General features: G+C 43.2%; 2 protein-coding genes across 3 annotated transcripts; both read right to left on the reverse strand.

Annotated features, from left to right (window-relative positions):
* Positions 1–183: 183 nt before the first annotated feature.
* sms (spermine synthase) lies at positions 184–9,880 on the reverse strand. The gene is made up of 11 exons (XM_079647523.1): positions 9,631–9,880; positions 8,424–8,544; positions 7,489–7,576; positions 7,148–7,212; positions 6,874–7,049; positions 6,558–6,705; positions 6,303–6,399; positions 5,464–5,578; positions 2,286–2,365; positions 1,774–1,889; positions 184–1,426 (listed from the first exon to the last, which is right to left on the reverse strand). Exons 1-11 carry the CDS (start codon positions 9,674–9,676, stop codon positions 1,396–1,398), a joined length of 1,083 nt encoding a protein of 360 aa, XP_079503649.1. The 5' UTR covers positions 9,677–9,880; the 3' UTR covers positions 184–1,395.
* A 430-nt stretch (positions 9,881–10,310) lies between these two features.
* LOC307017745 (uncharacterized protein) lies at positions 10,311–13,826 on the reverse strand. 2 transcript variants are annotated; one of them, XM_079647510.1, is made up of 5 exons: positions 13,676–13,826; positions 12,918–13,306; positions 12,672–12,813; positions 12,494–12,566; positions 10,311–12,277 (listed from the first exon to the last, which is right to left on the reverse strand). In XM_079647510.1, the coding sequence occupies exons 2-5, from the start codon at positions 13,294–13,296 to the stop codon at positions 11,387–11,389; spliced, it is 1,485 nt and encodes a 494-aa protein (XP_079503636.1). In that variant the 5' UTR covers positions 13,297–13,306; positions 13,676–13,826; the 3' UTR covers positions 10,311–11,386. The 2 variants fall into 2 exon arrangements, with proteins under 2 accessions (XP_079503636.1, XP_079503635.1); XM_079647509.1 differs by having other exon boundaries at positions 12,918–13,826.
* Positions 13,827–23,099: the final 9,273 nt, after the last annotated feature.

Consider the following 23,099-nt stretch of genomic DNA (forward strand, 5'->3'; position numbering starts at 1 on the left):
GCTAATATTACAGTAAGCATTGATCTCAGCAGATGTTCAGTAGTTTCGGCAATATCAGATGGAAACCTTCATACATCTAGCTGGAGCCAGTACGTTTTTCTCCGGGCCATTTTTACTTGAATAAGACAATTATAGCTAATACATATTCCATTATATGTAGTTGCAGAACATACTGGTTTTCAATACAGTGCCAACCTTTATTAATAGCTCACACTGAAACGTAATTATTCTTATTATTTTACTACCCATTGTTTGTATTGGCATGTTTTCAATTACATTTATTTTGGAAAAGATAACAACAAATCACACATTTCCCCCTAAAACACATTTAATTGTAGAGGTCACAGAAAAGAACTCGAGTGGAACAGCATTTGGTGAAATTATATTGAATAAATAAATGTAACCGAGTCCCACAGGGTTGATCACGTGTAAACGTGCTGTGTACTGTATATGCAAGCTACATTCACTGTCCTTTACATGCACCTAATACAGTATTAAAAAAAAATGTAATATATATTGTAGGAACCCAAAAGGTGCTAACAGAACATGACATAAAAACAGCACAAGCACAAAGGTGGCATTAAAGTGGTGGAATAGTTTCCCTTTTAAAACACATTTGGACTTCAACACGTCAGTCTCACTGGGCATGATCACATTGCTTTGATACAATCTGAAATAATCAAATCACATTTAAGAGGCAGTAAAAAAAAAAACACAGCGCTTAAAAGCATCTCAGTTTAGCTCTGCTGAGCCTAAACATCACGACATGAGCCTATAACTCAAGTGCAGAGACGTCTGAAAACAAGAGGACACGTGCCTGTCGTACGATCAGTTGTGTGTATCAAATCAATGTTTACACATCTAACCGTTTCCTTCGGAGAACATGCAAATGGACATTCCAAGTAACACAAACGAAATACAACTGAGAGGTTGTAGCAAAAAAATGGTAAGACAACTAAAACAGGAAGAAAGTGAATGATGATCAGAGCAGAATGGGGTCAATAAAAGCAGGAAAATAAAACAGTCATTGTACCCCTTGAGATGTGCTCAGACTGAATGACTAAAATGATGGAGCATTTTGAAGGAAAAAAACCCAGCAGATTACAGTACATGTTAGCCTTAGTGAGTTAGGAGAGGCACAAACACACACACACACACATCACACACATCAGGCATACACTGCCACTTGTGTGTGGAGCTCCAGTTATTTACGTTATATTTCTCCATAATCGACTCTTTTAAAGCCCACCTAACACTGCGCTTACCCAAACGCTTACTTGCCTCTCATTTTTAATGTCACGTTCAGTCTGAACACATCTTTAAGGCTACAGCAGAAATGGGAGGAGCGTTCACATTCCAGCTGATGGGGATTCAAGCAGAGAAACTTGTTGGTCTTTACTTCTTCCATACAGAGTAGAAAACCCATCTGACACAATGGAATTAAGGATTGTACACAACAAAATAGGACAGCATTTGCCCATTCACAAATATATAAACAATTTTTAACTCAACTTGGCTTCTCATTTCTATTGGTTTTGATAACATCATAGGATCGAACAGACACTACAAAAAGCCATCAGATCACTGCAAATAACTAGTATATCATTATTACCGATAGAAATAAGGTCCAAAGCTACAGAAATATAGGTATTAAGACAGAAATAAGGTATAATACAAAAATATTGGATTGTTGTTGCAATGGTATATGAACACCACATTTATCATGAGCATAATTAAAAACATCAACATTTCCAAATACTGATGAAAGGATACTGCTCCAAGTAGGAGGGCACACACACCACCTCTTTAGAGAACCCCACAGGACACGAGAGCTTCTTCAGCTGTTCTTCATACAGACGCAGTGCCTCCGTCATGGTCTGTGCGTTACCCTGGTGACAGGTGGCACAAGAAAAAATAAATGTCACGGGACACACGTGCTGTAGATATGGATTCTTCCTAAACACAAATGGAAGGTGTTAAGTGGGAGTGGTGGGTTACGATGCTTGGCTGCAATCAAATAATAAGATGCATTTGCCACTTGTTGACATTTGTCCAATGTGATGAAATATTACTTTGTGAAAATGTGAAACTACATTATATCGTGAGATACGGAGCATGCCATTCTCTAAATATGATATCAGACTGTTTCATCAACGATTAAAAAAAAACATGGAATAAGAAAATGCAATCACTTCAGATTGAAATATGACTCTAGGTGCTATACAAGTTTTCAGAAGAAATAATTACACAACATTATCAGCAGTTGATTAAAAAAAGCGACTCACCTGTGTGAAATATTTCCCCGAGGGATGCAAGACTTTTATTGAAAGATCTAAGATGAGACGCAGGAAGTCCCATGTAGAGTCTGCAACAAGCAGATAAGAGGCTCAGACACCAGGTCAACAAGCTCAGATCATTTACGTAACACCAAAGGAATGAAAATAGGCAACACAACAGCGTGAAGGTTGACTAGCTGGTAAATATGGGCTCAGAAGAGTCTCATAATACACACATGCACACAGAAGGATTCACACTTGTATTTTATGATCCACACTTGTGTTTTTCAATGCACACACAAATGTGTTCCGTTTCATATACATGTAAATAAAGTCCAAATACAGAAAAAAGTTTTAAATGTGTATTTTTGATCCACACATATTTGTTTTCCGTTTAAAACCGCTGCACCTGCAAACACAAACCGCTTTCTGTGCATGGATCGCTGTGCATTCGTGTGTGGGTTTTTTGAGACTCCCCCGACGGTCAGCCGATTCGTACCTGTCATTTTTTCTATCTATAGCCAATCAGATGTCTCCTCAATTCTAAGCCAATCGCATGAGCGCGCCCTCACGAGGGGTAGATTTATTGCGTTCATGACGTAGCGCTTCATGTACGCATTTTGTGCAGTCCGGAGCTGACAGGTCCATGGAGCTAATCTCAGGACACCTCCACTCTCAGTACATTGCCACTTTTCGAACAGGAAATGCATGCAAATACAAGCCTTTATATTATTAAGGTACAGCGCCACTTTCCGAACGCTGAACGCTTGTGTGTACATAAAAACGGCAGGCAAAACCGTTTTAAATGTGTGTTTCCTGTATGGCGAATACAACTGCTTTATTTATGTCTGTATTAAGTTGTTGTGAGTGTGGAGGGAGCAGCTACAGGTCAGCTTAGCCCAGGGGTCGGCAACCTTTTTGATATGAAGTGCCATTTAAAAAAAAATTGTTATCAGCGTGCCGACGATCGAGAATTATCAACGGGGGGGGGGGGGGGGGGGGGGGGGGGTGGGTTGAGGAGCTTGACGCTCGTCAACTATCAGCAGGAGGGCGGGGGAGCCTCGCTGCGGGGAAGCAGTGTGTGGACCTGTCAGCGCAACTTACATGATGCCGAATTTAACAAATACATTTAAATAATTGGTTTAAACGGCATAATAATAAGGACGATCGTCCGTTCTGTGATTCTCCAGAACACACATGTTCTGATATTAGGAGTCAGAGTTAGATGAGATCGCTGTCCCTTTAAGAGAGAGAGAGAGAGAGAGAGAGAGAGAGAGAGAGAGAGGGGTGTGGCTTGTGCATGTGTGTTTGTGGATGGTAGAGCAGGAGTGAGGGAACGTGTTTCTGGAAGTGAAACGAGGAAGCAGAAAAACAGAGGTCTGTGATGTATTTTGTGAAACAGAAGAACAGCTAAATAAATGCAACGGCCTCCCAAGAAGAGCTCGCCTCTCTCCAGTCATTGAAGCTAAAGTGGGTTATTGAACCTGAAGCTTGTTGCTTCTTCCCTCCTCGACTACGGTCTGGGAGCCGACAGGAAAGTTCAACACACAGATGGCCAGTCCGCCCCTTTGTAGCATATTATTTCGATGAGAGATGAGCAGATCGCCACTGGGCTTTCAACTAAAGACACAGCCACGCAAAAACTGCGTCATATGTACAGCTCCTTATGGGTACTGGAATTAGTGAAGTGCTTTCCTCCGTGGTGAAACGATCAGCACTGCACCACGGAGGAAAGCGGCAGAAAGTCACCTGGAGATAAAGAGAGCGGGGCTGCGTTGCGTGCATGGATTCCTTCTGCAGGTAACGGGGAGACGCGCTCTGGCGGCGGTCTCGTTCAGGATCCGAAAATACAATTTAAATATTTTTGCACACTTATTCCACTTATTCCTAGTGTGCCACTGGTTACGGTGCCGCGTGCCAATGCTGGCCCGCGTGCCAGGAGTTGCCGACCCCTGGCTTAGCCTAATCGATCAGTGCACTACGAAGCCAGTGCTAGACAGTGAACTGTCAACGGGGGGAGCCCCGCCGGTCATTATCGGCCGATATTCACTCTAAATAGTTTGATCGGTGCTCTCTATAAAGGCCGATCAGGAGAGCTGGATCTGATCGATATGGACATAAACGCGAGTGAAGTGTAACTGGACGCGAGAGAGAGATCAGATCAGCTGCTGAGTCTGACGGAGACAGGCAGCTCTGCATGATCACCTGATGCTCCGCCCTCTGTTTAGCGAGCTGACCGGACAGCGCGAAATGCATATGAAGTGCCATGAACGCAATAAATCCTACCCTCGTGGGGGACATCTGATTGGCTATAGATGAGAGAAATTACAAGTACGAATCGGGCGAGCGTCAGGGGAGTCTCAAAAAACCCACACACGAATGCACAGCGATCCGTGCACAGAAAGCGGTTTGTGTTTGCAGGTTCAGGGGATTTAAACGGAAAAAAAATATGTGTGGATCAAAAATACATATGTAAAACTTTTTTCTGTGTTTGGATTTTATTTGCATGCATATGAAACGGAACACATTTGTGTGTGCATTGAAAAACACAAGTGTGGATGCGGAAATACAAGTGTGAATCCTTCTATGTGCATGTGTGTATTATGAGACTGTTCTGAGCTCATAGGTAAAACATGTTAGACAGGTCTTCCTTTTATAAACAAACTTTTTTTTGTATACAAACCAATACTCCTTAGTTAAAAATAGTCAGGGTTTATACATTCCACATTTCTACTTCCAGGTATTACTGACTCCACAAAAATTAAGTGTTTTGTCAACTTTTGAATCATTACTTATTCTACCTTTTTTGTTATCATAGCTTTTTTACCCCCTTATATTCCTTGAACTGTTGGTTTTATGCTGCATGTGTGCAAATAGCTTTGGTTTGATATTTGATTGGATTCAATTAATTAATGTTTAAGTTGAGAAACATTGTAATCGTTGCACAGCACTTCCTTTAACCTAAATGTAATTCATTTTTCTGTTGAAATGTATAATGTGTGCCATGTTGTGAAAGCACTATATGCTGCACCTAGTGTATACAAATACAGCCTAATTATTAATATTATGTTTCAGAAATGTAACACAAATAAAGAGAAAGTGCCTAGTGGAAATGTGGATTTTAAAAAAAATATATATTTAAAAATATAAATACAGAAAATACATATTATAAAGAAAATACAGAAACCTTCTTCTGGCTCCGTGGATATCGGTATTGCAGTCAGGTCATTAATAACGTAATCAAACGTCTTTCCTTCCTGCACATACTTCCTCAACACAGGGACACAGTCCTCAACTAGTATCTGTCAGACAGGAGACAAAGAGAGCACACTTTACTTCATTAGAAAGATATGCTTGATACATAACATACATGAGTTCAGTTCAATCTCAGGTTCTCCTTATCCTGTTTGTCTAACCCTAACCCTGATAACATGATGCAGTTTTACAAAGGATGGTGGAAGACAGGTTAGAAGAACAATCCAAATAAGTAAACATGGATGGAAACAATGCTGTGTTTAAAACACTCAATCTGTTATCAAAATTGTTTACAGTCGGATGATATATTAGGTGCACCGATGTTAAAGAGGCCGCATTGTGTTTTTCCCTTTCTAGTATTGTGTATAGGTTGTTGTGGATGTAAATGGTCTGCAAAGGCTAACATCCTAAAGTTTGCTCCAGAGAGTTTCTCTCCCACACACTTTGTTTACTTCAGTAACAGAATGGCATCACTATGGAACACTTGCACTTATATTGGCTAGCGCTCCAACCGCTCCAACACATTGCATGTGATATGCTAAAGGGGCGGGGCATCGCTAAGCACTTCACCAATCACAACAGAGCCGGCCAGCTAACCAATCAGAGCAGACTGGGCTCTGGTTTCAGACAGAGGGTGAAAAGAGGTTCTGCAACACAGGCAGTATGAGAAAAATAAAGACTTTTTTGAACATTAAAGCCAAAACCTGAAAATGAGCATAACATGTCCTCTGTCAGCTCAGTGAGAGGCAAACATCAGATGGCAGCACTCACTTGGTAACAGTCTCCCTCCAGGCTGTCGAGGATATTGCCACAAGTTCGTCTCATGTACTTTTTGCACGCGTCTATCACCTTCTGGTCAATGTGCACACTTTGTAAAGGAAATATCATTCAAGTGTAGATGAACAATACAATGAACAACACCAAACAGAAAACTGGCTTTTTATGTGATCGAGTTTAGAGACTGATTAAAGTCGCTGTGAGAGAAACAGAGTCACAACACATTGATACAAAAAGGATATATCCAACATGGTGATCATCTTTGGCTTCTGTTTGACCATCTCAAAAAGGATGCCTCCATCACCTCCTCCTAATATCAGCACCTCTTTTCCAGCATAGCTCTCTCTTCCGTTACCCATGATGGCCTGGGTGTAGGTCAAATCGCTCTCTGCCAAGTCTGCAAGGAAGGAACACAGATTATTTAAACTGATGCAAATAGGACCTGGTACATTTGAATCAATCGACACGAATGGTGTACTTAATAATTATTTCAATAAGTTAAAGGAGTCAAACTGGATCTGTTTTTTCGAGTGTGACAGACATGCCAGGCACTGTATACACTTACTTATGTCATCATCAAGTATCAGGACATTCCCATACTGCTGTGAGTGCAATATCTTTATGTTTTGGTATGGAGAATCTTCTTCATACACCAGCTGGTCCATGTCGTACTCCAACAGTCTGTCGTCAGTCGCGGGCCAGTATCGGTCCACCTCTGCTCCTCGTACGAGGGCCGGGAGCCTTGGGAAGAAGGGTGAGCGGTGAAATAACCAACTCTACTTCACCGTGAATATATGCTATTGCTTTTTAACTAAATTAGCAAAGGGGCATAGCCTTACCTTTTAATCCGTGTAATATTGCCATTTAGGATCATCTTTAGCTTTGTTTCCAGTGCATTTAAAAGCTATGGAGAAAAATAAAATGTCAACTTTTAGGATAATGTATGGGCAGCACTCTAACACCAAAACACAGTTAATAGTATTTCCTGGAAACCAAGGTTTATAGTATAAACTTGCTTTTCTGCATAGCTATTAAGATGTGAATCTACGTTTTACGAGTGATAACGTTATTACATCCCCTAGCTCAAAAGTTGCAAACCTCACACGACATGCTGCATTGTGGGACTTCTTGTGTGTTTTGAAGTATTACGCAATGTTTTTTGTTCATTTTTTCCACCTACATTGTCTAGTTGTGCAATGTTATCCCCTTCATAACACTGAAGATCAACGGTGACCAGCCCGTGGGAGTGCACACGCAGAATAGCAAGCCTGAAAAGTAACAGAGTAAAGTTAGAACAAAGCCGTTAAGTGAGAAGAACATTACATTTAGCTAAATTGATTACTAACTCAGGGCTGAGCATGTACATAAAGAGAGCCACAAACAGCTGCTTCTGTTGCCTCCCCAAGTTCATTTAAAACAGAATCATTCACAATTGAAATTATATTCAGTGCTATGATGAGAATGTACTGATTAATAAATGTTTTCTTTGACTGTGTACTTTTTAAAAATGGTTATTTGTAATTAAACAGGATAAATATATCATGATTCATTTAAAGCTATTCTAGATCAAATCAGAAATGAAGGACCCACATATTGCCCAACTTCAATGACCCTTTGCTACATTATCACATTTCTAAGCCACTGCAACAATTCAGGGTCATCCCTAATGGAAATCTATATTTGAAAAAAAACACCCTGATGAGTTGAAAGGTTTTTTGTTTCCTCTTTTGCAAAGGACATTGAATGAGGACACGTTTTCACAGTGGAAGCATCGATACATCCACTTAACCAGATCTGCTGACCATCAGTGGGCTCAGTATGCCAAATAGAAAAACTGGGGAAACTAAAAACTACACATCTCTATATATGTAGGATAGACTTACAAATACAAACAAAGCCTAGCCCAATAATTCCACTTGTTCATTTCCAAATGGTAAGCTAAATATAAGCATCCCCGGATGATATTTACAATGAAACTACAGGTTCCATGTGGTAGTAATAAAATCTAATATTTTGTAATGACAACTCTGAGATGTTTCTGTAAACTCCTGCATTTATGCCGCAGTCACAAGGAAAACACAAAGCTTTTGTTTGGCAGAAAACGCTGTTCCTTACCGGCCATTCTTGCCTACAAAAGTACCGAGGTATCCATGTCCATTTGTTTCATGGACAGTCTCGGTCATTTCCTGTTCATGAAATATGGACAGTAGGTGAGGGACTGTCGTAGCAGAGTCAACTGGGAAAAGAGATGAAGAACAATAAAAAAATAAAAAATAATTGACTCACTTTAAACATTCTGTAAATCAGTGGTAAAAGAAGTACCGAGATCCTTTATTAAATGCTTTATAAAAATGCCATTCATAGTAATACTCAAGTAAAAGTATTACTCAAGTAAAAGTATTATTAACAAAATAGTTATATGGATCAACTAAAAGTACAACTTATCTGGTAAGAATAACAATGACAGTGTTCTATAATACTTAACATGGCTGGATAATCCCTTATTTATGGTTGTTTAATATATTGTAAAAACATCAGAAGGAAAGTCTACTTCATTTTCAAATCAAGAACTACTAAAATAATTAGATTTATATTGCTATAGATGAAGCTGTTAGATTGGGCATGTTTTGTTCTAACAGTTTTGTATATTTTATTTACGAAGACATTAAAAATACTGCTTTTATTTTAAATAAGTATTAATATTTTTGCAATGTGCCATCATGTGATTCAAAACCCAATTATAGAAAAACATGTTTATTTCCACATTATTATTGGTGACCTAGGTAACTTTCCCTGGAAGTGCTATTTAAAGGCAAACTAGGTTAATGCTCGTCTGACTGCGGTTTAAGAGCTCGGCACACATCTCCTGTTCGGTATTAGCACACTGCTCACCTTTACATAGTTTTAGATCAACACATAAAAACTACAAAAATGGGTGAAAATGCGCCACTTCCTGTGCGACAGAGCTGACTTGAGCAGCATACTTTATTCATACTGTTAGCCAGAGGGGCTTCTATTCGGAGACTGAATAAAACTAACGTCTAACCTATGCGTCTAACACACCACCATGCATATGACATTAAGATTCAATGTTTAACCTATAATAACGTTAAGCTTTAACCCCCACTTGTCAAATAGTGTTTATGTATATGCCAGTATCAGCCTCGTTTCATCAAAATCAATACCGCGTTTCTGTTTTGAAGGGCAGTGATAGACTAGCAGGTATTAGCATGGTAGCCAACGAGCTAGCATGCAGCCCTGATGCACTGAATGTAACCAGAATGAATTGACTGCATTAAGCCGCTAATCGCACTCGTTTTACCTGCCGTTGAGAGCTTGAAGTCGAGGGTATAATGTCGCAGAGCCATGTCTGAGTGCAACCGTCATCCATGCCTGGGAATAGACAGGCTGCGAGTATTTATCTGCAGAGACAGAGGGAGGGCCCTGTTACCGCTGCTGCTGCTATCACTGCCCACTGCACAGCCTGCGGGCGATGCGGCGAGAGCAAAGAGTCAGGAAGCCACGAGATAGAAATCCTCCGCCGGTGTGTTTGGACTGGCGCACAAAGTGAAAACAAGTGAAAGCTATCTCTCTTTTATCATTATTTATATCCACAGTTTAACATGAACTAATTTAATATCAATTAAATAAAGGGAACCAAGAGCCAGTCATGATTGGTATTTTATTTTAAATACAGTTCAGAAACATTTAGAAAGTGAGCACATGTTAAACATTTTATTGCTTTCAAGTTTTTTAACCCTTTGGTATGATGTTGCCTCCAGACCCTGTTTGCCGCCTTTCTCACAAGGATCAGCTCAGCCATTTCTCTCTAAGAAATGTGTCTAAAAACGTCATTTCCTGCGCATTTCTTTCTGGAAAAAAATGTATTCACAATAATAGGTTAGTAAACCTTAATTTCTAATAGTTTCATGTACTTAATTTGCTAATTGGGTAATGGAAACTTTTTAAAATGCAAATGTTGCCTGGCAACATCGTAGGGGAGAGCGGGGTAATGTGAGACATTTTTTACATTTGCTCTCCTGTAGGCGAGCTAAAATGATATATCAGTAAAATTTACACATTTCCCATTAATTCAGGATGTTTCCTAGCACTGGAAATGATCAGAATGTCTTCAGGACAAAGGGCAGTGAAAATATGATTGTTTTTTAAAAAGTGGTCTTGTGTCTCACTTTACCCCAGCTAAGGGGTGAACTGAGACAGACTAGAGAAATCAAGGGGGTAAAGTGAACCACTTACCTTTTCCACTTTTAAACTACAAAAACAACACATGTTGTAACAGTTAGAATCCTGACAGATAGATTGACAACCACACATTCCAAAACTAATGTCGGATGCGCAACATAATCATGGGGATTGGTCAATTTAGCACATTTTTTAAACAAAGTAACTCCAAACAAAGTCAAATACAACATAATATATTTCAAAGTGCTTTAATAAACATTCAATTAACCATTTAACCAGTTAGATTAGAACATGATGATATGAACATCAGCCGCATATTTAAACAAGGCCTACTCTACATTCCAGCCCTGAAGGTTACAGGGAAAGGTGAACAGTTGCTCTCTCCGTGTTGTTCCTCCAAGCCTATTAGGTTGAGGCAGCTTCTTCACCACATCACCTTTAGGAACATGTGCCACATCCTTTTCTTTCATAGCAAACGTGGGTCTCTCCCACTCTCTGTTGTTTCCCTGGATTTTTCTGAGGAATTGGGTTAGTATTTCATCCCCCTCAACCTTCTCAACCATGCCAACATAACGGATACTTCGGTGTTTTGTGGCAAAGTTGACGAGGACGAAGTCACCCACGGACAGATCTTTGTTTCCGGGGTCACTCCTCTCATCTTCAGAGCTCTCAAAATCATCCTCAAATGGGACAGGGTCATCACTCTCCTCCGAGCTGCTATCTATGATTTTCTTCTTGGGTGCCTTCTTTTTCGGTTTTCCCTTTTCTTTGCTATTTTGCTTTTTCCCTGCTAGTTTCTTTTGTCTCTCTTCATAAGCCTGTTCTATGATTTGCTTCTCTGGAGTATCTGTTAAGATGGCTGTCTTCACACGCTTTCATTTTGTTTGTCCTCTGGGGGGACATTTTGGAAGTGGTATGATTTCCTGAGGAGACACATATCCAGGTCGTGAGACAGCTGGCGAGGCACATCCATGTGGACCATGCAAAGTGGATGGAATAGCATCAGCGAGTGGAATAGCATCTGCAGCAGGTGGTTCATCTGCAGGGGGTGGATCATCTGCAGGCCGTGGACCATCCGGATCATCTGAAGTGGATGGACCAGTGGATGCAGGCCGCAGCTCAGGGTTTGGCCGGTCTGACACCATGGATGGTGCAAACGCCTCCTCAGGGAAAATATCTCTGTTATATGGGAAGATCCCAGTGGACTTGAAGCCAGAGGTGATATTGCGTGGTGTCACTGCTGACAAGAAGGCCTCCTTCACAAATCCTGCAATCTGATATATGGAGACTATTTTGCCAGGGTTAGATCTCATCCACCCATCAAGAGCTCGGCTGTATAGGGTCTTGAACGGGCCATACACCGTCACGTCGAGAGGCTGCAAGCGATGGGATGTGTGGGGTGGGAGGGTGAGCAGAACAATACCATTACTCTTTGCTTTCTCCACTGCCTTGAGTGAGATGTGAGCTCTCAGATTATCCAGGATTAGCAGCATGGGATGGTCAGGAGTGCACTTAGTGTGCTTTATCAAGTGATCGAGGAACTCAGGCCAGGTGTCTTCGTTCATCCATCCTGTTCTGGTGGAGGCACCTTTGGCTCCTGGAGGTGCTCCTATCATGAAGTCGTCCTTAAACCTAACTCTGGGGAAGACAAACATGGGAGGTATGGCATTCCCAGCAGCATTCACTGCACACACCACAGTCACCAGTTCTCCTCTCTCAGCTGATGTGATAGAACCAACTTGCTTTTTCCCTTTCTCTGTCACAACCTGAATCAAGTAGAAAGTTTAGAATCAATGGCATGTGCAATCAGTAGGCTACTATTGGTCTAAAGGTACATTTTATTTTGTTGCAGTCCATTCATTTTTTTCTAGTTCACAGGCTCACAACATTGCTAATAGCATTAGTTTCAGCATTCTGCCAATAGCTAGCTGGTCATTATCACAAGCCACTCAGTATCAGTCTGCTGCTCTCTAGTAGCTTACCTGCCGTGGCTTTTGTACTGTAAAGACGCCTGTTTTATCCACATTGTAAATCATGTGTGGAGGACATGTGTGTCTGTTAAAGAAGAGAGGCAAGGGAAGAACCTTATCAGAATCAAAACCAAATCATACAGGTAAAGCCTCCATAAAACATTTGCAACTAAAGAATTAATTCTGTCACCTGTCCATCACTACAGCCAGATTTGTAAAGAACTCCCCCACTGTAGTCTTATTGAAGGCTGTAGCCCTTCCCAGGGATGTTGCCTCCGGAGTTCGGACAAAGAGATGGCGACGGGCTAGAAAGCTGCCAAACCACTCTACTCCTAAAGAGTGGACAATTCGTTATTATAAGATAAGCTTTGTGGCAAGATCAGTTGGCCTAAGTTGACCTACAGAATCATGTGATCTCTTGCGCACCCTAGCCTACCTGCACATTGTTTCTCCATCCAATTGGCAGGGACAGGGATATGGTTTTTGTCTGCATATTCAAATGCCAGTTCACGGCACTTAACTGGAGCAAGGCCATGGAACTGGTCAGCCAGTTGTTTTAAATGTTGGGCAAGCTCCTCCTCCATCTCATCTGTCAGTATTCTTTTTGCCTCAGCTACTGCACCCCAGGCTACTGATTTAACTCTCCCTTTCTCTATTTTCTTAATGAATCTTTGGAGGGTTGTCTTGTCGATATTTCTTTCCTTTCCTGCTTGTCTTAAGGACTTCTTTCCTTGCATGACCTCTGCAGCTGCACTCTCCATCTCTGTGAGGGGTGTTTGGCCCCAAGCTGTCTTCCTGATGTATCGTCTTGGCATGATGACTTTTCTACAATGTTTATGACATTAAAATTAAAACATATGTATTGTAATATTACACTAAAATATATATAAGACTAAACTTAACTTGTGCTTCATGTCGGGCTAAAGTGAGTCAGCGTCTCACTTTACCCCACAGCATCTGTCTCACTTTACCCCACAGCCACCATTTTAGAAAAAACAACATCTCTAGGCAATTCAGGCTAATCTTTAACTAGCATCAATCACATGGTTTTATATGTTGGAAGTTCATCAACATGTATGATATAAGTTTTTCAACCTGAATCAATTTGCTTTGATACTACAGTTGATTACGTTCGCAGTAAGAAAATTTACTTTTGCATGCAACAAACACATTTTTGTGAAAAAAAATACTTACCACAGAACCAGCACCAACTTCTCCTTCATGACAAGTGGGGGGTGGGAGGGGCTTGAAAACATTATGGTCACATGACCGCAAATTTGTTTCTTTGCCTAGTTACAGCGGGTGTCTCACATTACCCGGTGTCCCACATTACCCCGCTCTCCCCTACCATTACGGTCAATTGTAAATGTTGCCTTGAGGCAACACCGTACCATTATGGATTCACCATGATATTGTGGTATTGTGTGTTTAGGTATACACTGTTAAAAAGCATATCAGTCATCATAGATCTCTACAATTTAACCAAGACACATTTGATGATTCTGAAGAACCAGCACCTTACCGTGGTAGAGAGGTTTGTGTGCCCTGATGAACCTGGGGGCTGTGTTGTCTGGAACCTTGTGTTCCTGGTAGGGTCTCCCATGGCAAATTGGTCTCAGGCAAGGGGCCAGACTAAGATTGGTTCAAAAGACCTCATGAAAGACGACACACGAAGTGAGGATACCCGGCCCGGAGGAAGCCCGGGGTCCCCTTCTGGAGCCAGGCCCAGAAGGAGGACTCGTCGGCGAGCGTCTGGTGGCCGGGCTTGCCACGGAGCCCGGCCGGGCACAGCCCGAAAAGGCGACGTGGGCAACACCTCCGCTTCTCCGTCCCGCGGGCCCACCACCTACGGGAAACAGCGATGGGGTCGGGTGCGCTGCCAGAAGGGTGGCAGTGAAGGCAGAGGGTCTCGACGGACCAGACCCGGGCGACAGAAGCTGGCTTTGGGGACGTGGAACGTCACCTCTCTGGGGGGGAAGGAGTCGGAGCTTGTGCGGGAGGTGGAGCGTTACCAGTTGGATCTGGTTGGGCTCACCTCTACGCACAGCGTCGGCTCTGGAACCTTACTTCTGGATAGGGGTTGGACTCTATTCTTCTCCGGAGTTGCTCAAGGTGTGAGGCGCCGGGCGGGTGTGGGGATACTCACAAGTCCCCGGTTGGGTGCTTCGTTGTTGGAGTCTACCCCAGTGGACGAGAGGGTTGCCTCCCTACGCCTGCGGGTTATGGGGGGGAAAACTCTGACTGTTGTGTGTGCTTATGCACCCAACAGCAGTTCAGAGTATACGGCCTTCTTGGAGACCCTGGAAAGAGTCCTGTATGGGGCTCCTGAAGGGGACTCTTTAATCTTGCTGGGAGACTTCAACGCACATGTGGGCAATGATGGAGACACTTGGAGGGGAGTGATTGGGAGGAACGGCCCCCCTGATCTGAACCGGAGTGGTGGTTTGTTACTGGACTTCTGTGCTAGTCATGGATTGGCCATAACAAACACCATGTTCGAACATAAGGATGCTCATAAGTGTACGTGGTACCAGAGCACCCTAGGCAGAAGGTCCATGATCGATTTGGTTATCGTATCATCGGACCTGAGACCGTATGTTTTGGACACTCGGGTAAAGAGAGGGGCGGAGTTGTCAACTGATCACCATCTGGTGGTGAGTTGGGTCGAGTGGCGGGGGAAGCCTCTGGATAGACCTGGTAAGCCCAAACGTGTAGTTCGGGTGAACTGGGAACGTCTGGAGGAGGCCCAAGTTCAGGAGGCCTTCAACTCACACCTCCGGCGGAGCTTTTCGGGCATTCCTGTGGAGGTTGGGGACATTGAACCAGAGTGGTCGGTGTTCAAAGCCTCTATTGCCGAAGCCGCGGCGGGGAGCTGTGGTCTCAAGGTCCTAGGTGCCTCAAGGGGCGGTAACCCTCGAACCTCCTGGTGGACACCGGTGGTCAGGGAAGCCGTCCGACTGAAGAAGGAGGCCTTCAGGGATTTGTTATCTCGGGGGACTCCCGAGGCAGTTGCAAGGTACCGACAGGCCCGAAGGGCAGCAGCCTCAGCCGTGGCCGAGGCAAAGCAGCGGGTGTGGGAGAAGTTCGGAGAAGACATGGAAAAAGACTTTCGGGCGGCACCAAAGTTGTTCTGGAAAACTGTCCGACACCTCAGGAGGGGGAAGCAGGGAACCATCCAAGCTGTGTACAGTAAGGATGGGACGTTGTTGACCTCAACTGATGGAGTGTTAGGGCGTTGGAAGGAGCACTTTGAGGAACTCCTGAACCCGACAACTCCGCCCTCTATGTTAGAGGCAGAGCTGGAGTATGAAGGGGGATCGACACCAATCTCCCGGGGGGAGGTCACTGAGGTCGTCAAACAACTTCACAGTGGCAAAGCCCCGGGGGTGGATGAGATCCGCCCAGAAATGCTGAAGGCTCTGGGTGTTGAGGGACTGTCATGGTTGACACGTCTCATCAACGTTGCGTGGAAGTCGGAAACAGTACCGAAGGAGTGGCAGACCGGAGTGGTGGTTCCCCTTTTCAAAAAGGGGGATCAGAGGGTGTGTGCCAATTACCGAGGCATCACACTACTCAGCCTCCCCGGGAAAGTTTACTCTAAGGTACTCGAAAGGAGGGTCAGGCCGATTGTCGAACCTCAGATTGAGGAGGAACAATGCGGATTCCGTCCTGGTCGTGGAACGACGGATCAGCTTTTTACTCTCGCAAGGATCCTGGAGGGGGCCTGGGAGTATGCTTATCCAGTCTACATGTGTTTTGTAGACTTGGAGAAGGCGTATGACCGGGTTCCCAGGGAGTCACTGTGGGAGGTGCTGCGGGAGTATGGGGTGAGGGGGTCTCTACTCAGGGCCATCCAATCTCTGTACTCCCAAAGCGAGAGCTGTGTCCGTGTCCTCGGCAGTAAGTCGGACCCATTTCAGGTGAGGGTTGGCCTCCGCCAGGGCTGCGCTTTGTCACCAATCCTGTTTGTAATATACATGGATCGGATTTCGAGGCGTAGTCGTGGGGGAGGGGGTCTGCAGTTCGGTGGACTAAGGATTGCACCACTGCTTTTTGCAGATGATGTGGTTCTGATGGCTTCATCGGTCTGCGACCTTCAGCACTCACTGGATCGGTTCGCAACCGAGTGTGAAGCGGCTGGGATGAGGATCAGCACCTCCAGATCTGAGGCCATGGTTCTCAGCAGGAAACCGATGGACTGTCCACTCCAAGTAGGGAATGAGTCCTTACCCCAAGTGAAGGAGTTCAAGTATCTCGGGGTCTTGTTCTCGAGTGAGGGAACAATGGAGCGTGAGATGGGTCGGAGAATCGGAGCAGCGGGAGCGGTACTGCAGTCTCTTTACCGCACCGTTGTGACGAAAAGGGAGCTGAGCCAGAAGGCAAAGCTCTCTGTCTACCGGGCCATTTTCGTTCCTACCCTCACCTATGGTCATGAAGGATGGGTCATGACCGAAAGAACGAGATCGCGGGTACAAGCGGCCGAGATGGGTTTTCTCCGCAGGGTGGCTGGTGTCTCCCTTAGGGATAAGGTGAGAAGTTCGGTCATCCGGGAGGGACTCGGAGTTGAACCGCTCCTCCTTCGCGTCGAAAGGAGCCAGTTGAGGTGGTTCGGGCACCTAGTTAGGATGCCACCCGGGCGCCTCCCTAGGGAGGTGTTCCAGGCACGTCCAGCTGGGAAGAGACCAAGGGGTAGACCTAGAACCAGATGGAGGGATTATATCTCTTCTCTGGCCTGGGAGCGCCTTGGGATCCCCCAGTCAGAGCTGGTTGATGTGGCCAGGGAAAAGAAAGTTTGGGGCTCTCTGCTGGAACTGCTACCTCCGCGACCCGACCACGGATAAGCGGGAGAAGATGGATGGATGGATGGACATTTGATGTTAAAGCCAACCCAACGATCTCTGTGCAAAGATGGGATAAGAAAAATAAAGAAACATTCCAGGTTACCTGCAAGTGTTGTGCATGCAAGGAAGTGGTATCACAAGATCGTGTTGCACAAGATGGATTTCACACTAGGGAATGTGTGGCTCTTGTACCGCAGGGACTGCAAGGATTGCGAGATCCCCAAGAAAGAAGTGTACACCCTGCTGAAATTCAAAGCTGAAGTTGCCTTTGCAACGAGAGGAAAGTCTTGAAAAAGAGGGGGAGACCATCTCATAATGTTGACAGAAACCTGGCTGAGAAGAAGCACAGAGGTTCTTCCTCATCAGTGCCATCAACACCTGTGCATCAAGACCACACTTACCATTGGCCTGTGTCGGTGGAGAAAAAGGGCCGGTGCAAATACCCTGGCTGTAAGGGTGAAAGTGCAGTGATCAAAGTGTGTCACGTACCTGTGCTTCACTCCTGACAATAACTGCTTCATGAACTTCCACAAGCACTGAGTCTATTTTGTCAAATGGCTCAATAAAGTTTGCTGAAAGATGCCTAGGCTCTTCGCGTATTTATTCCTAAAGGTTGTTTCACAATGGTACAATGTTGCCTGCAGGCAACATTCAGACATATAATCTTGTTAAAATATAAAAAATAACGATTTTCACATTTTAATTGTCATGCAATTTAACTTGTTGAGGCTATTTCGTATTTTTAAATAAATGTTGTTCAAATTTGAAACAATAACTCTTTTTTTGTTTCCACAAATGGCATAATAGTGCGTACCATAGAGGGTTAAGTTTCAAGGCTTTTATTGTCATGTGTGCATAGCTACAGTGTAGTCACAGGCTCCCTCCAACAGTGCAACACAATAAAACAGATAACATAGTACAATTCAATACAATAAAATAAAATATAATAGAGACTTTCACTTTTCATCTTGGTACATTTGATCCAAAACTAGAGGAACATGTTTGGCAACAGCAGTTTTTTGACAATAGATCCTTGATATTTTATTTTCTTCAAATGGTTGCTTCAGTTTCTCAATTATGAACACCAGACTTCTCGGGTGGACGCATCACCTTCCAAATAATAGGGCAAATGTCTGTGTTGTACAAAAAAAGAGTGGGAAAGAGATAATAACACAGCTTTCAGGTGAACACACCTTTTAGCCTTGAGGGACAGGAGGATGGGTGCATCCGAAACACATGTGTTTACATGTTATTGCAATTGGGGAAAACCCTCAATTAAAACATAGTATTAAATGAACAAAGTTTATATTAGCCGGATTTGAGGAAGTGCTAAGCCGCACACTACTATTACAGTTCACTGTTGACTGAGCTCAATCATCAGCATTACAAATGTTTACTGCTGCGGATGAAACAGTAGATGTGTGGTATATTGTTGGCAAGCTATCAAGATTGCATTCACCTTGCTAAAGTCACTGTCAAGTTTTTTTTAATAGGAATGAAATAGGCTCAAATGAAGAAATTTGATAAAAGCCTGTGTCCACAATCAGAAGCTAGCTAAAATGAACATTTGTTGCAAATCTTTTTTCATCTAACCATGAGCAGAAGACTCACAACATTATGAAGAAAAAAGTATCTCATGTTGCAAAAACCTCCCAAATTTCATTTATATTATTTCAATTATATTGGATATTTTACACGCTGCAGAAGGAAACAGCCACTCATTGATCAGGGAAATAGTTGGAGTAATTCTGCCCCATTTTTATTTTTTCAATAGTGGCTAGGTATTACACATTGCTCCTTTTAAACTATCTTTATCGCTGTTGGTGTATGCTCCTACTTGTCCCATGCCAGAGACATTTGTGTTGGATGGCAGGTCAGTAGCTTTGGCGTCAAGATTGGGGGGCGAGCATGGGCCTAGCTAACCCATAGCAGAGGAAGCAGCAGCACCTCCCATCAGCAGATAAATCTCCCTTAGCCTACTGCTCGTCGTTACTGAAACTGCCATGGCGCAGACACCCTGCTGAATTTGCACCTCCTTTGTAGTTTATTGAAAGGGGAGAATTCCTTCCTGTTGGGATTAAGTGGTTTAAAATAACACATTTGTTTGAGTAAACAGTTCAGTTTAATTTATCAGCAACTGTTAAAAGAGAATAAGCCAACATCCTGAACTCACCTTTCTCCTCTGGGAAACACCGTTCACAGGCTTTGGGGTGAAAGGTGGAGTTGGTGGATCTTTGTCATTGATATGCTCAGACACAAGATCTTGGAGAGAAATGTGTGGTAGTGGTGGCACCGTATGTCGCTTACAAGGATTAATAGTTGACGAAAGAGGTACAAGTGGTAAAATAATAATAATAAGTAAAAATATGGGTGCTAAGTGTAACTTTACCGAGTCTCCAAGTGCAAATAAAGAATACCCTTTTTAAGTTGGCACATTTTTCAAGACAATTACATTTATGTCTTAACTCACCTTTTTCAGCCATTGACTAAAAAGATGATGTTATAACATGATGTCATGCATCAATTCAAGAGCACAGGCTACCAATAAAACAATGAACTGGTTGGTTGCAGGAATGAGCATTGGCACCTGTCAGTCTAGCAAACTTCCTGCTACACATCCGGGTATTGTTGTTAACTGTGTGATATGTCCTTCTTAGAAATACTTTTCAACTGGGAAAATGTACTTCCTGGACTGTCGTCTTGTTGTTTTTACTCTTCAGTGTATAGCCACGATAGCTGGTTCCTAGTTTCAGGTCTTTAAACTAAACTAAGCTATGCTAAGCTAAGCAAACCGGCTGATCTCATCTGACTTTTGGCAAAATGGGTTTGGGTTAGCTAAATCTAAGAATTGGACATAATATATTTCTACTTGAACAAGGAAAAATAATTATAAGTGAAGCAGAGAAGCAGATTGAATATTGACATTTTACTCAATATTAAATAGTGCTCCTTTGGAGAAATAATGCTGTGATAAACAATTCTAACTATAACCACTTAACACCCAGAGTGTATTGATAGTATAACACATAGTCAGTGATCTCGGTGCAGTGGGAGCATGATCGCCCAATTATTAAATCATGTCCACAGATAAGAGGCGGTCAGATGGTTGGTGGATCAAGGGGTCTGCATGTGGGACACGACCAATCAACATATCAGCTATCATCATCACACATACATCTGGATCTAATCTATAAACATACAGTAAATAACACATGGGCACATTTTATTAAAGCGAATAAAATAATACGAAGAGTTATTTCAAAAAAGTTGTAATATTGTTAACTCTTTCCAGCTTTATCCTGAGATTGTTTTTATATGTGTATCACAAACAAATAGGAAATGCATTATTTTTTCTCTTATTACATTTGTTAAAAGGAGAGGAAAATGATTAAGATTTACTTCTCAAAAACTGTATTGAAAGGCATTGCACACTTTTAACAATATAACATGTTGAAATGTGTCATTAACAAAAAGCTCTAATAATGTATACAGAAACTGAGCACATCATCCTTAACTATTCATCACACCTTATTTATGCAGATTCCAGTTAAACTTCTACAACATTCTTCCTCTAACAAGACTTCCATTCATTCATGCTTGATGGTTATAATAATAATAATAATAATAATAATAATCATAATACATTACATTTATAAAGCGCTTTTCCTGGTGCTCAAAGCACTTACAAACAAAAATAACAACAAAAATGCTAAACTAGATGGAATAAGGGCAAGGGGTTAGTGGATTAGGAGTTGAAGGCAAGAGTGAAAAGGTGAGTTTTGAGGGATTGTTTGAATGATGTGAGAGTGTTGGCAGTTCGGACGTGGCTGGGGAGGGAGTTCCAGAGTGAGGGGGAGACTGCTGGGAACGCCCTGTCACCCCAGGTCCAGATTCTTGTCCTGATGGGCTGCAGTAGGTTAGCTTCAGAAGACCTGAGGCGACGGGTGGGGGGCTTTGAAAATGAAAAGTAAGATTTTTCAAATCAATGCAGTGTTTGATGGGGAGCCAGTGGAGGTCATGGAGGATAGGGGTGATGTGGTCGGAGCGTCGGGTGAAGGTGAGCAAGCAGGCAGCTGAGTTTTGGACATATTGAAGTTTTTTTTGTGTGAATGCAGGTGATCCAAAAAGTATGCTGTTGCAGTAATCCAGTCGGGATGTTATAAAGGCATGGATTAGAGTTTCAGCAGCGGTCGATGAGAGGGAGGGTCTGATGCGGGCGATGTTCTTTAGATGAAAGAAAGCGTTTTTTGTGACCTGGTGAGGGAGGAAAGTGAGGGTGGGGGCGAGGGTGATGCCAAGGTTACGGATGTGAGTGGAGGGGTTGACAATGGAGCCGTCAATGGTAAGTGAAAAATCTTGGGTTGAGCGGGTAAGTGAGTTTGGGCCGATTTGTCACAGTTAAGTTTTAGAAAATAGCTTTGCATTCACATTTTAATGTCAGTGAGGCAGGTGCTGAGCTGGGAGTGTGTGGGTGGAAAAATATATTTTGTTGAGAGGTAGAGCTGTGTGTCATCAGCATAACAGTGGAACTGGAGTTGGTGTTGACGGAGGATTTGTCCAATTGGGAGGATGTAGATGATGAACAGAAGGGGACCAAGTACAGAACCCTGAGGGACGCCATGATTGACGGGGGCTGTGGGGGATTTGGAGTTGTTAATGGAGATTAATTGATGTCTGTCAGAAAGATAGGATTTAAACCAGGAGAGAGCAGTACCGGTTATGCCAATGGAAGACTGGAGGCAATTGATGAGGATGGAATAGTTGATCGTGTCAAATGCGGCTGTTAGGTCAAGGAGAATGAGAATTGAGAGGGAACCAGAGTCAGCAGAAAGGAGAATGTTGTTGGTGACCTTGAGTAGGGCAGATTCTGTGCTGTGGCGAGTACGGAAACCAGATTGAAAAGGTTCATGAAGGTTATTGCAGTCCAGATGGGATTTGAGTTGGGAGGCAACAGTTCGCTCCAGAATTTTTGACAGGAATGGGAGGTTAGAAATGGGCCGGTAGTTATTGAGGGAATCAGGGTTGAGACCAGGTTTTTTGAGTATGGGAGGGACAGCAGCGAGTTTCAGAGCAGGGGGGACGAGTCCAGTGGACAGAGAGGAGTTAATGAGTGGTGATCAGATGAGTGAGTTGGGGGAGGCAGGCCTTGACAAGGGTGGAGGGCATGGGGTCCAGGATGGAAGTTGAGGTATTCATGCCTGTGACTTGGGCAACTATGTCCAGTGAGGTAATTTGTCTGAAGGCTGTAAAAGGGTGCCTGGGAGGAGGAGAGTAGGCAGGTTCCGGAAAAGGATGGGTGGTGGAGGAGACGCAGGAGTTGGCTATGTTGCTGTGTATTATTTCGATTTTGCATTTGAAGGAATGAGAGGAAGGATTCACACTTTGAGGTGGTGAATGAGTTGGAGATATTATCCATGGGGTTGAGGAGCTTGTTAATAGTTGAAAAAAGGGTCTTTGGGTTATTGCTGCCAGTTTGTATTACAGAGGAGTAGTGGAAGGAGCGTGCACTGTTGAGGGCATCTTTGTACTGCTGTTGGTGCAGTCTATAAATCACCTTACTGGTGGAAGTGTTTGCATATAAAATGTCACACAGCTGTAATGATGATTGCTCAGTGAAGAGATCGAGTCACCGTTCATCCCCAAGACATTCATGTTGACAGTTGCTGTATCTCTGGCTCAGAGAGAAATGTTGGAGGACTGAATGGGCTCAATGTGAGTTTTTATGCTCAGCCTTAATTCCAGTTTATAAAAGGATGTTCCACAGGGACACAGTTCAA

This window comes from Notothenia rossii, assembly GCF_949606895.1.
Source record: "Notothenia rossii genome assembly, chromosome: 9".
In the NCBI taxonomy this organism is placed as follows: domain Eukaryota; kingdom Metazoa; phylum Chordata; class Actinopteri; order Perciformes; family Nototheniidae; genus Notothenia; species Notothenia rossii.

Coding starts and splice junctions, on each gene's coding strand:
- sms (XM_079647523.1), bottom strand. CDS start 9,676: ATGGCTCTGCGACATTATACCCTCGACTTCAAGCTCTCAACGGCAG. Junction 7,577..8,423: donor TTTGTAGGCAAGAATGGCCG/GTAAGGAACAGC, acceptor GTTACTTTTCAG/GCTTGCTATTCTGCGTGTGC. Junction 7,213..7,488: donor ACATTGCACAACTAGACAAT/GTAGGTGGAAAA, acceptor TTTTCTCCATAG/CTTTTAAATGCACTGGAAAC.
- LOC307017745 (XM_079647510.1), bottom strand. CDS start 13,296: ATGCCAAGACGATACATCAGGAAGACAGCTTGGGGCCAAACACCCCTC. Junction 12,567..12,671: donor CTGGCTGTAGTGATGGACAG/GTGACAGAATTA, acceptor CTTCTTTAACAG/ACACACATGTCCTCCACACA. Junction 12,278..12,493: donor CAGTACAAAAGCCACGGCAG/GTAAGCTACTAG, acceptor TACTTGATTCAG/GTTGTGACAGAGAAAGGGAA.